At 36.0% G+C, this 13,889-nt stretch overlaps 1 protein-coding gene across 2 annotated transcripts in view; it reads right to left on the bottom strand.

Moving 5' to 3' along the window:
- Nucleotides 1-13,889, bottom strand: part of OLA1 (Obg like ATPase 1) — a 165,742-nt gene that overhangs the window by 5,403 nt on the left and 146,450 nt on the right. For both annotated transcript variants that reach the window (XM_045558942.1, XM_045558943.1), the window contains 2 exons: nt 1,369-1,509; nt 581-677 (listed from right to left, as the gene is read on the bottom strand). In XM_045558942.1, coding sequence (XP_045414898.1) covers nt 581-677; nt 1,369-1,509 — 238 coding nt within the window. The remainder of the gene's footprint in view (nt 1-580; nt 678-1,368; nt 1,510-13,889) is intronic.

Below are 13,889 nucleotides of genomic sequence, written 5' to 3'. Positions count from 1 at the left end.
TTAAAATACATATCATATTTTTAAAGAAGATTGGACATATAACACCAAAAACAAACATTACTTCTGTGAATTCAAATAAAAAAGGCATGAATTATTACACATTGAGTTTAGCTTTTTGAGCCTAACTGTGAAGAGCATAATGATGTCATATTGCTTTTATTGCTGAAAATGTAATCCGAGCAAAGCAAAGGAGGAAAGAACCACCCGCAACCCAAACAAACTTAGCGAATACAAAATGAAAAGCAACATCAATTTCACTGCAGACAAACCCAGTCACACAGATTAAGCAAGCACAATACTGGTGCGTCTTATCTCTGACCACAGGAGGAGGGTAGACAGATTCTACAGGATGAAGAAATTCAGACTATGTAATAGGCAGAATCAATTGTTACCTGCCTCAATCAATGCCGCTCCACTTTCACTGTTCAGCAGCTCACAAATAATTAAAGTTATCCTGGACAAAAACCTCATCTGTAATGACTAGCTAACCGCCACCATGACAAACTTCAAAGTCAGTGATATCAATCTGAATTCAATAGTGTGGAACTGGATATAGCTGATGAATAAGTATGAATCTTACCCTGATGGTCCATGCACGCACTTCATCTGGGCCTGCAGTGAAAAAGTATTCTAGTTGGAGTGCTGCAAACCCAGCCTTAATGATCTTTGGCAAAGCACTGAAATAAAATGAAACAAATTCACTCAACACATAAGTTGATTGTGCCAGAAATCAGTATAGAGCTAAAATTATTCATTTCAAGCAGAAAATGTTAAAAGATATTAGTAAATGACCATTCATCATTCATAATACACTTGAAGAGGTCAGAAAGCAAGTAACTATTTCTGAAAACATCCTTTCTAAAACTAGTTTTAATTATATTAACCTAAAGGTATCATTCTGAATTGTTTACTATTATAAAAAATAAAAATCAGACCTACTCATTTTATGACTATTTTCATCCAATATTAATTATTTCCAGGACCTGAGCCATGAAAGCAAAATTATTTGATTGAAATCCAATATTAAAACAATATATTACTGTTACTCAGAAAAATTACAGCAACTGATTCACCCTTTCCCCTCCCCCACTGAACATGACGAAAGAGTTTTGGCGATCATTCCTCCTCAAAAATATACATAACTAATACCTATGTTATAATTAAAACACTGTACGGAGATGACAGATGACAGTTAAAAACTTAATTTAAAATAAATCTTTTCACTCTGTCTCATGGTAAAGAAAGGAGAAGATTCCCTCTTTATAATGGTAATTACTCTGTCATTTATTATTCTATCAGCGCAAGCAATTAAATTACTGCAAGGAAATAGTTGATAATAAAGTGTAGGGAAAATGAATGCTAATTAACCTTTGTGTCATGTTCGCTTCCAGATACTTCTGTCTCTCCTCAGCACTCAATTCTTGCAACTTGAGTTCCAAGGCCCCACTAAAAGGAATGACCAAGGCTCCTGGGTCATACTTGTCCACCCACTCTTTAATTTTTATCAACCTGTAGACAAAAAAGGCCACAACATTATCTTGTAGTGCATGCATGACTGTACCACATTCATTATTATCAAGTAGCACATACATATTCATAAGAATTGCACGGTTTTATGATGCCATCTTTTTGTGTATAGCTTTCCAAGGTCAAGGCATTAACAGGCAGCGACTGCTTCAGGTATACGCCATAATATTTTACTGTAACCTACTTTTACTTTAGCACATTATCTATGGGAACTATTGTACAAATATTTCAAAACTTTTTTTACTTATACTAAAATTGTTCAGCATTAACACCTGTACCCTTGAATAATGCCTCAATTTTATAGTTTCTTATTTTCCTTAATTTACAAAGCAAATTTTAAAAGAGAGAAAATATAAAGTTCTATTTGTATAGGAATCACACCTAAAAATGCCAGCTAATTTCAAAGAGTCTCTGACAACAAAGAATTCGTTCTATACAGATATGCATATGCCCAGTTTAGTTACTTCTCAGACTAATAGAACTTACAGTTATCAATGGTTTTGAGGGGGATTTTTGCTAGTCAAAATAAATGTGCAAAAATACAGATTTACAAATATAGTTGATCATGTACACACTGTTCTTATGAACCTGACTTTTGTAGGAATATAAATAATAGAACTGCAGAGGAAATAAATTCCTTTAATCACAAAAGATTTGGAAAGCCAAATCAGTTAGGAAACTGATACTATTATTGGGAACATTATTGAGCCTTTGTCTTTTTTTTTCTTTCCAAAGCATGAAGTATTTTGGCAAAGTAGTAATTAGAACATAAATGAAATGAGTGTAGTTATTAATCTATTAACTAGGTTCAGATCCTACCACTTTCCCAGCTTTTTATTCCTGGGTAGGTTACTGAATCTTTCTAAGCCTCAGTTTCCTCATCTGTAAAAATGGAGATAATAATAGTACATAATATATCATGAAGAACCTAGAAAAAGAAAAGAATGCCTGTAAACAGTAAACAGATAATTAACAGTAGTTATTATTACTAATTGTCGCTCTCAGATAATCATAGCACATACTCCTACAATTCTAGAACTGAGTTTAGTATAGGACTGACTATAGATTCCATTGAAATTTATATTAAAAATTTTAATGTATGTCATACTCTTATGTAATTCCATTAGCCTCCTATATTTAGATGAAGGTTTTAATAGGTATTATGGCAAAATATTGTAGCAGAATCCTTTAAATAATCAATGTAAATGCTACTTTAGGGGGAAAAAAAATAAAAACTAAATCACAAATCCTTCAAAACTCAACTATGAAAGAAAATGGTAAGGGATCACAGTTATTAGAAAATTAAGAATATGGCCCACCTAGCAGGATTCAGGATGGGAGAAAGGAATGAAAAATTCACACAACAGTTTGTACATGTTGGTTATATAAAAGTAACTACTTATTTAATATGTTATTAGTGGTTTTTGATCTTCATAATAATATTTTTTCCTTTGTTCATATCCTAAAAATATGGACCAACCCCTAATATTTGTTTTGTAATAAAGTATGTGGCCTTTAAATACAATTCAAATCAGATATTTTCTTATCCAAAATTATGAAGGACAGGCAAAAAAAGGGGGGGGGATTTAAATTGGTACTTCTGCCTATAACAACACAATGGGATTTTAGGTTACTTCATAGACTTACACACTACTCTATATTCACACAAAACTCTGTATTAAAATATTATCATCAGTGGTTCTGTAATAATAACATACTTTTATTATGTAAGTTAGAATCAAATATGTAATTTAAAAAGCAGATCACATACCAAATACAAATTCAATAAAAGTGAAATAAAACAAGCCCATGTAAAAGGACAATATAAAAATATCATATATATTTTGTTTCATATATATGGTCAACATAACTAATAAAACTAGAACTGTTAAGAAACAACAAGATAAGAAATAATTACTTTGGCTAAAACATCAATTCAGAATAACAATAGTTCTACCCTGTCATTTTAACAGCCTTTCCTGCCGAGTCCTTAGAGGGATTATTTGCATTCCTCAGGTGTTCTATTGTACAATTCAGATGAATAAAGACTTACAAATCATTCCTCTACCGCCAATGTGAGACTTTGATCTGGTGAATACACCATTGTACCTTAACTATAATTGGCAAAAAACCTGACAGTGTAGAGCATCACAAGCTTAATAACAAAGGAGAATATCTCAAAGTGTTGACAGATGATCTTCATAATGCAGAAGCAGAGCTGGTACATTTTAGCAGTAAATGAGCACTGAGGTCTAAAGGTCTCTAAAGTGACTGACATCAGACCTGCTATAGCCTCACTAAAAGAAAAAGGTACCGTCACACTCTCCGTAAAGTGAGTTACGCTCTTTGCCTGCAAGCTTCACTTTTGTGACTTTCACTGTCATAGAAAACACAGGGAAGATGAAAAGTGAGTTAGGTTCTTTGGCTGTCTGCTTTACTTTTGTGACTTTTACTATCTAACAAAAGTGAGAAATGTCCCAAAATGATTTTCAATTATGAATTTGAAATAAGCCTTGGGTAATTAAAAAATACAACTCAATTTCAAAATTATAGACCTGAATATATACAATATATCTATTAGGTCTGATGGTTACAAAAGTGTGATAATGAGGCCAAGATCACAAGTTTGAACCCCATAGGGACCAGTTACCTTTTGCAGAAAAATATCTATTCTCTTGCTACAAACCATACCCCAAACTGTAGCTAGTCATCTCAAAAATGTATGCTACTGGCACATGAGGGATATAGAAAATTAAAGTTGAGCTCAGTAGCACTACTAAAAAACAATTCCAAGCACATTCTGTCAAAGTGACTGGATAAAAATCTCCATGTACAAATGATAGCAAATGTCAAAAGAGAGCCATCCAAAATAATGATGATGATATCGTCACAGAATATCAAATTATATGGGGGGGTAGGGGAAGAAGGAACAGTAAAGACAGCAGACTCCCAAAGAGTTTAACTGTAAAGACTTTCGTAGCATTCACTTCGCCAATTTATATGAACAGATTATTCCAAGGGGATCCATCCTTCCCCATAAGGAGCCGAAGCCATGTTTGATTTCCTCAAAGTCTTACGAGTGATAAACAAAAAGAGGAATACCCATTAGTTGTGTTTTTCTCCCTGGTATTGATTCTACAGCAAGGAGACAAAGCAGGGACAACTAGTTTTAGATTAAAAGAGTGATGTTTGGAGATACACTGGCAGATTGTGATCTGTAGGTTTTTTGGCAGAATGAGATCTTTATCTTTAGCATTAGATTTCCAAAAGAGCATGTCTCAATTACTTTTAGTCTTATAATCTGACCTTCTCTTAGCCCGTCTTAAAATTCCAGATTCCAAAATTTGATTTTCCTAGGGTTAGTTTACAATGTTTATATTTCTTTTCCCAGATACTAGTTTTATTACTAAAAATTCTATTTATTTCTTTTTTAAATTTACCTGCTGTTTGGGGTAATATTTTAGTCTTATCTTATAAATTCTTTGTCTCTTTTAACATTAACTTACAAATGCGTTTCAGACTACTTTTGACTTCTAGTTTCTTGGGTATAACTCCTCCCCTCCACCCCTGGTCATCTGGTAATGACCTCTAGGGATGGTTGGTTCGTGTGTGTGTGTGTGTGTGTGTGTGTGTGTGTGTGCGTGTGTGTGTGTGTGTGTGTGTGTGTGTGTCTGTGGTCATTTTGGGAGCTGCAGTTTGTGCCAGGCTCTAGGTCAGTTTATGTTTTTAGGCTTAGTGTTTCTACACTAGATTATGGGTAATGACTTTAACAGTGCAGTCCCAATCTCTAATTTCCTGAGAATAATAGTTTCTTCCCTTGGTTGGAAGGGATGAAGGATATTTTCTAGAATCTGATCATGGAAAAGACTGTTCCTTTCAGGCTTTATAAGTCAGCCTAGCTTCAGTACCAATAGCCTAGAACCCATACCTTGACGCTTACTCTGATATGGAGACTAAAGTCTCTAAACCACATATAGTAGTCCCTCTTTATCCAAGGGGGTATATGTTTCAAGACCCCCAGTGGATCTCAAAACCTTGTACAGGACCAAACTCTCCATATATTATGTTTTATCTTCATTAAGCCAAGAACTTTCTACCTTTTCACCTAAAGGAAGCACTTTACGGCTTCCCTCAGTACCCTTGTGCTTTGGGGCCATTATTAAGTAAAATAAGGGTTACTTGAACACAAACACTGAGACACCATGACAGCCTGATAACCAAGATGGCTACTAAGCGACTATGTCTATTTCGTGGACACCCCCAGACAAATTCACATCCCAGGTGGGATGGAGCAAGACAGCACAAGGTTTCATCACGCTACTCAGAATGGTGTACAATTTAAAACTTAGGAATTATTTCTGGAATTTTCCATTTAATATTTTCAGACTGTGGCTGACCTACAGTAACTGAAACTGCAGAAAGCAAAACTGCAGATAAGGGGGGAACTACCTTATTACCCTAGTTTTTCCCTGAAGGCCACGCACTGTCAATTTCATCCCCTACTGTCACCGAGTTTCCTTCCTGTTCTTAGCACCTAGAGAGTCCTTTCCTTGCTTTAAAGTCCTGCTGTGTGTTCTAAAACTACCACACCACCATCAATAGTACCTCCTTCTTGTTATTTTATCTGGTGTTTCTATGTGTTAGGAACAAGAAGAGGGCCTTCTCTATTGGCTCAGTCTACCACCTTAACCAGAAGTGCTCCATACTAGAGTTAAATGCCCATTTTATAGTGTTATAACAAAAAAACTTTCAAACTTTTTTGACCACCATCCACGGTAAGAAACAGATTTTATACTTTGACGCAAACATGTGGTATACAGTCATATTACTTTCACACGCATATCCAAACTGGGCCAGGTTTCAATAAACAACACTTACCTTTGTAAAGGGAATAGAACAATCCCAATAGTGCTATTTGACACTCTGCATAAAAACCAAATCTTGCAACCTGAAATAATCCCTGAAAGTTTTCTCTAGCATACTTTAATAAGAGCTTTGCCTTTTTTTCTATATCTCATGCCCTTCTAGTCTTTCAACGACCCCCAGTCACTCAAATTCTGATAACATTTTCTGAAAATCCTTTAAAGATGGGTCAATCCAGCACTAAAGGTAAGTTATATTACCACTTATGGTATCTCTGTTAAACATTAGGACTTTCTCAAATCGGCTTATTATGCTTAGCAACATCAAAGTATAGTTAAAATCTTTTAAAATGTTACATATGGTATTATTAGACCCTTACATATATACCTTATATAGTTTTCTGAGTGAACCTATGTCTTCTTTACTTTTTTAAAAAATCAGCAATGACAACTTATTTCTGATTATACAGAACTGGTGACAAGAACGTCAATATTCACAAAATGATGTAATTTACACAAAAGAGGGTCCAGGGCTGGTTAATGCAGTGACTTAACATCAGTCAGTCAATGTCATTAAAGACCTTGCCTTTACTAACCCACCTGCCCTCATACTGCCCATGGTTTGGATGTGTCATTAATCTAGGGGGCACTGATAAAACACTGAGGTGGTTTGTGCTCTCCTCCCTTGAAGGTTTACTCTCATTCCTATTACAACTACTCAATAGTCCCAAAAAATGACTTCACGTATCAGAGCCTTCTTTTCAATTTTCCAAACATAACTACTGCAAATTAATCCCAATTTACAGTGTTAACCTATAAATTGTTACAAGTTTATAATAGAAACCTGTACTAAAATTAATGCTATAAATACATTTAATGTAAATTGAAATATATCATAAATAATATTCTTTCTAAGTCAAAAAATTAGCTCTAGAAAATCCACAATTCACAGCTCTTCAAAATTCGTTAAATAAAATTATTAAAATACATCTTGACTTTCATTTTATTTCTACTTGTAAACATTCGTTGAAAGTTATTAAGAAAGTCAGTAGTTAAAAAAAAACAGGGAGTAAGAAGAAATACTAAAAAAAATGCTAGTGTAATTCACTAATGTCTGGAAATCTAATTCTTCTTCTAGAAGAGAGCTCTATCGGATACATGTAAGAGACTTCAAGTTTCAGTGTTCTTGCCTAACACCATGGAGCTATATAGAATAACAATTATAACTCTGCTATTCAGAGTATGATCATATATTTGCGTTCATGATGGAAATGCAGAATCTTGGACCCAACCTCAGACCAGAATCTGCACTTTAACAAGATCCTCAGGTAATCCATATACATGTTAAACTTTCAGAATCACTGAACTAAAAAACTTTGAAAATAAAAGCATATTAACTGAAAGCATGGAAATGTCTGGGATGACTAGGCAGACCATAACTAAGCAGATGCTGACTATCTTAGCTCACTGATACAGGAAAAAAAATGAGAATGACAGAAAAATTCCTGCTTACATCTCTCAGGTTAATTAAACCCAGAAGTGGAAAAAGTGACTAGAATTTCAGGAAGTATTAAAAAAAAGTTTGCTTTGAATCCCCTGCAAAGTCAAAGAAGTTTCAGATTCACAGTAAAAATAATTAACTAGTTTAGATAGAATTGCTAAGGTCAATGGTTTCTTACTTTATAAGGCATAATCATGCCTTTCTTTCTTTCTTTTCTTTTCTTTTTTTTTTTCCTCCCTTCCTTCCCTTTTCCCCTCTCTCTTAATCTATTTTGAGATGGAGTCTCACTCTGTTACCCAGGCTGGAGTGCAGTGACTCAATCGAAGATAGCTCAAACTCTTGGGCTCAAGGTCCTCCTGCCTCAGCCTCCTGAGCAGCTGAGAGGGCCCCAAGCAATTATGCTTTTCTTGTTCTAATAAGGCTCAATATCTGGGAAAACAGCTGTAGTAATTTAGCTTTGGAGTCTAGATTCAAAATGTAAGAAGTGATTCCAGCAGAGAGAACACTGTGAAATCTAAATTTATATTAAGCAAAAGAAATATTATCACAAATTTTTCCCTATAAGGACCTCACAGAACCACTGTCTGAAAAGACCCATTCATTCTACAGTCACTATAATAAAGCTGTGTGTGTATGTGTGTGTGTGTGTGTGTGTGTGTGTGTGTGTGTGTGTGTGTGAGAGAGAGAGAGAGAGAGAGAGAGAGAGAGAGATAAAACGAAGGGAAATATATTCTAGAGAAATGGGCATTTCTTTTATAGCAAATCAAAACTGGATTTCAGGCTGTTTTGAGGATTAACAAGCATTCTGATTGTAGTGACCCTGATAACTGGAAGGCTATCACAAAATTAAAATGATAAGTGTATAACAAGTAGGCAACCTTAAAAGCAAATTAGAAAAATGGAAATACACTTATTCCAACCCTTTGGGTTCACCATGATTCTGGGATTTCGTTAACCCCCAGTATGCTTTAAAAAAAAATACATGCAATTAATTTATATGTGACCATGTAAAAACTTTACAGAAATCATTTCTATGTTTAGTAAAACTGGCTCAAATTTTTTAAAAAAGTTCTTTGCAATGAATAAACAAGTAGTAAGGAGACATCAGGATACATTCTAATTAGTTTGAGTCAATCATGGTTCTCCCTTCTCCAGCTGGCAGATGGTTTGAGAGCAGGCAATGTGAACCATTCTGGGCAAAGGAGCCAATGAGGAATAAGCAGGAAGCCTGTTAGAGGTTCAGGAAAAGGTTCCAAGAGGTTCCTTTGGCTCCTAAAAAGAGAAAAGAAGAGTCTCTGCTGGACACTATTTTGGATCTTACTCCTGGAACTCCAGCAGCCATTTTGTGATTGTAAGAATGGAAGTGGGGAAAGACGGGGAAAAAACCCTTAGGTCTTCATATCACAGGAACACTGAATTAACCAACACAGGAGACAAACTACCTTGGGTCTTATTATCTTGGGATTGTCTTTGTTATTTGTAGCTGGAAGCATCCTGATGCTGCTAATGATGACACTTATTTAAGTATATGACTGTAACTCCTCTTAATTGATCTAACTCCAATTTGTTTTTTAAGATACAAAGAGCTATCCTGAGCTCCCATGTGGGCAGAAGCTACCACCACATTCCACTGTACATGATAAATTGCCTATTTTCTTATTTATCTTTTCCCACTATAGAAAAAACTTCTGGAGATCAGGGACTATGTCTTTGTTCCCTGCTATATTCACAGAACTCTCCCAGCAGAGTGCTTGGCACATAGTGGATACTCAAACATTTTCTGAATGGATAATAAGGTAGAGAGAGCTTTTGCTAATAACTAGCCGAGTGACATCAGGCAGTTATTTAATATCTCTTACCTTTAATTTACTCATCTGCAAGCCGGTCTAGATAAGTAGTTTTCAATCTGTTCTGAGTTCTCTAAAGGATTTCCCGAGTTGCTTGGAGGAGAAAGGGTAAGGAGAGCAACGGAGGAAGGAACAGTGAGATTTTGGACCCTCCGCTCTTGGATTTCAACAAGAGCTACTTCATTTTCACATGCTGGGCTTCTGCGTAAGATTTCATCTGAAGACAGAGGTATGTTGTTTTTAATGACTCCAAAGTTCACTGATTGAATGACCCTTTTGAAATGGAAAATGCTATCACTTTATGGCATATGCCAAAATCAAATAAGTGCTGAAATCTTCAGACACTTCATTCAGATTTCTGCTTAAATGCTACTTTTCAACATCTTTTTTAAACAATAGCCTCTCTGTCGGGCGTGGTGGCTCACGCCTGTAATTCTAGCACTCTGGGAGGCCAAGGCTGGTGGATCATTTGAGCTCAGGAGTTTGAAACCAGCCTGAGCAAGAGCAAGACCCTGTCTCTACTAAAAAATAGAAATAAATTAGCTGGACAACTAAAAATATATATAGAAAAAATTAGCTGGGCATGGTGGCACATGCCTGTAGTCCCAGCTACTCGGGAGGCTGAGGCAGTAGGATCGCTTGAGCCCAGGAGTTTGAGGTTGCTGTGAGCTAGGCTGATGCCACGGCACTCGCCCAGGCAACAAAGTGAGACTCTGTCTCAAAAAAAAAAAAAAAATAATAATAGCCTCTCCCTTCCCACTTTCTGTCTCTCTCTATTCCCTTACTTTGACTTATTTTTATTCACGACACTTATTATAATATATTACGTATTTAATGTTTATTGTCTTCCACCTAGCATCAGTGGACCCACCTGACCAGTTATTAGGGCAAGGAAATTTTTAAATATTTTGTTCACTGCAGTGTCTCCACCATCTATGATAATGCCTGACACAAAAGATGCTCAATAAACATTGGGTGGATCAATAGCTAGGAATGAATTAAGCTGAAACCTAACCTAAAACAGATTAGGTCAAAGAACATTCAGAAGCATACACGATTCTTAAAGACCCTGTCTATCTGTCTTCTGCCAGAGTCAACCTTTAGAAATTAGTAAGCTATAGTTGTCTTGACCATTGGAGTTATGCTTATTTTTTAGCTAGAATGGTGAAGTGAAAATCACAACATAGGCCGGGCGCGGTGGCTCACGCCTGTAATCCTAGCACTCTGGGAGGCCGAGGCAGGTGGATCGCTTGAGGTCAGGAGTTCGAGACCAGCCTGAGCGAGACCCCATCTCTACTAAAAATAGAAAGAAATTATCTGGACAACTAAAAAAATATATATAGAAAAAATTAGCTGGGTATGGTGGCGCATGCCTGTAGTCCCAGCTACTTGGGAGGCTGAGGCAGTAGGATCGCTTAAGCCCAGGAGTTTGAGGTTGCTGTGAGCTAGGCTGATGCCATGGCACTCTCTATAGCCTGGGCAACAAAGTGAGACTCTGTCTCAAAAAAAAAAAAAGAAAGAAATGAGTTACTGCTATATGCTACAAATGGGTGAACACTGAAAACATTATGGTAAGTAAAAGTGGCCATACACAAAAGGCCACATATTGTATGATTCAATTTATATGAAATAGCCTTAATAGGTAAATCCAAAGAGAAACAAAGTAGGTTAGTGGTTGCCAGGGGCTAGGTGGAGGAGGCAAAGAGAGTGCGTGTTAATGAGCATGGGTTTCTCTTAGGGATGGTAAAATATTCTGGAATTAGTGGTGATGGTAACACAACACTGTGAATATACTAAAAACCACTGAATTGTACACTTTGAAAGGGAGCATTTTATGTATGTGAATTATATCTAGAAAATAAAAAAACCCAAACTAAACTGAGAACTAATCTAAAGATAAAAAAACAGAAATGCTAACATTCCCCACATTGTGATCCTATTAATGTGTGACCTTCTCGTGGAGATAGTACAGCCAATAAAAGAGCAAGAGATGTTTGAGTAAGGCAAACATCAATTCAAATTACAGCTCAATTGCATACTAGCTATAAGAACCTGGGGAAGCCATTTAAGCTTCCTGAGCCTCAGTTTAATCACCTATAACAAAAATAATAATATCTATCCTCACAGGCTGATGTTAGGATTAAAGTGCTTTGTATATAGGAGGCCTTTAAATATGTTCCCCCCGCAGCAGGGGACTGGGACAGGGGTGGGAGGAACCTTCAAATGGTATCCCCCAATCTTAGCTGTCTCTGTCAGTGAGTGGGTCATTCTCAATAGTTACAGTCGAGTTAGAAATACTGTTAGATTGCCTGTGAGTAAGGAATGGGAGCTCTTTTTAAAAATCAGGTCTCTATTTCTGAGAAGGCTTGCCTAACTGAATCTTTATGGGCAGGGAGGTAACTGGAAGGGAAAGAATTCAAGCACAATGATTGCAAAAATATATATTAAATAACTATGTGTATTAATAAGCATGACACTAGATCTTGGGGATGCAACTTTGAAAAAGGAGGGTAGGAGGTAAGAAAACAAACGAATACTTTTAATGGTCTTTACATACTTAAAACATTTTTTTCAGGTTAATTTAGTTAGAACAAGAAAAGGAAAAAAGGAAAGGTTTTTGTTTATAACAGAGCTAGAATTTTGTGGTGCCAGTAAGAAAGTCAGAGACTCCCAGGGGAAAGATAAATATGGACGTGTATGTCATAGCCCACTTGCAAAGATATCCTTTCCCAAATGGATCCTTCTTCCTGAAGTTGTTCTTAATTCAACCTCTGGAGGGTGTTTCCAAAAGAGAGTCCATTCCATGATCCCATTTACCAAATCCTCTCACTATTTACCAAGTGGAGTATATGTGAGTTTCATAAAGGAGTAGACAAAGGATACAAAGCCAAGGCAGTGATTGTTTAAAAAAAAAAAAAAAAGTCACTGTTTCTGTATCTTTGAAGAATTTCAGGGCAGGGGGGAAACAAGCACTAAAAAAGGAATGGTGGCTCTTACACAAACTCCGATAGTTACAAATAGGTACACGAAACTCTTCCTGTTAACAACCTGTGGCAAAACTTTCAGCTGCTTCTGAAAGACTTATTCTCTTATGGAAATGTTTATTTTAATATAATTTGGTGTGTACAGTCTTATACAAAGTGCCAGTTGGCTTAATGGAATATTTTGACAGAAGAAAAGGAATAATTGAGAAATGTGTTGGAGTAGCACCATATCCACCAAAATTTGTAGTTGGTTTCATAGCTTATAGTTTGTCTTAGTAATCAATCAATAATAAGCCAAAACCCATAATTTCACTGAAAAGACATCATTGTATGCAAAATGAACTCTTGCAAATAAAATAAAAAAGTTAATGTATTTTAATTAAAGGAATCCTATAATTAAAGAACTCCCACAGGCAACCTGTTTGCAAAGGAAGCGGTATAGAATACGGTTACAGAACACTGGGGTCAGACAGAGGAGGGATACTGGCCACACCATAGAACTTTCTAAAGTCTCGGTTTTCTCACCTATAAATGGAGATGATAGTAACTACTTCACAGAGTTGTTATGAAGATTAAATGAGAAAGTACATGTAAAATTCTTAGTATGGTATCTGACACAAGGTAAGTGCTCAACATGTATTAGTTGTAATTATTATTTATAAAGTGAAGAATGGCTTCCTCAATGTTCACATCACTGTTTCTTACACAGAATTGTGTTGAATTTATCTGTGATCTGGCTATTAATCAGTTTTATCTGAGAAGGAAGGTCTAAGCATTAACTACTTCAAAAGTATTTCTTTTCTTCCTTAAACTGTCCTGTCTGCCGTATAGACAAATGCAAATTTTGCTACCCAGTAAAATCACTGAGTGATAATCCTGCAGCTTCTAAGAAGAGGTAGAAAACGATTTAAGGTTGCAAATATCATATAAGTAACAGATTTGAGGTAAACCAGCAAGAAGCCTATTTGACTCTGTTATATTTTCTAAACCATTATTACTCTAAGTAACCAGTAATACTCTAAACCAGTATTACTCTAACCATTTGTTACTCGGCTCTGGATGAAGTGGTTTCACATACCCTATTCTCTGGCCATATTGGGAAACATCTTATACCCTTGCTTCTATCCCCAGTGCAAAGGTTTTTCCTACCATCCTGGAACATTGATAA

Source organism: Lemur catta, chromosome 8 (genome assembly GCF_020740605.2).
Source record: "Lemur catta isolate mLemCat1 chromosome 8, mLemCat1.pri, whole genome shotgun sequence".
NCBI classification, from domain to species: Eukaryota; Metazoa; Chordata; class Mammalia; order Primates; family Lemuridae; genus Lemur; species Lemur catta.
The sequence above is the reverse complement of the archived record's forward strand: the minus strand, read 5'-3'. Positions and strand labels throughout refer to the sequence as shown.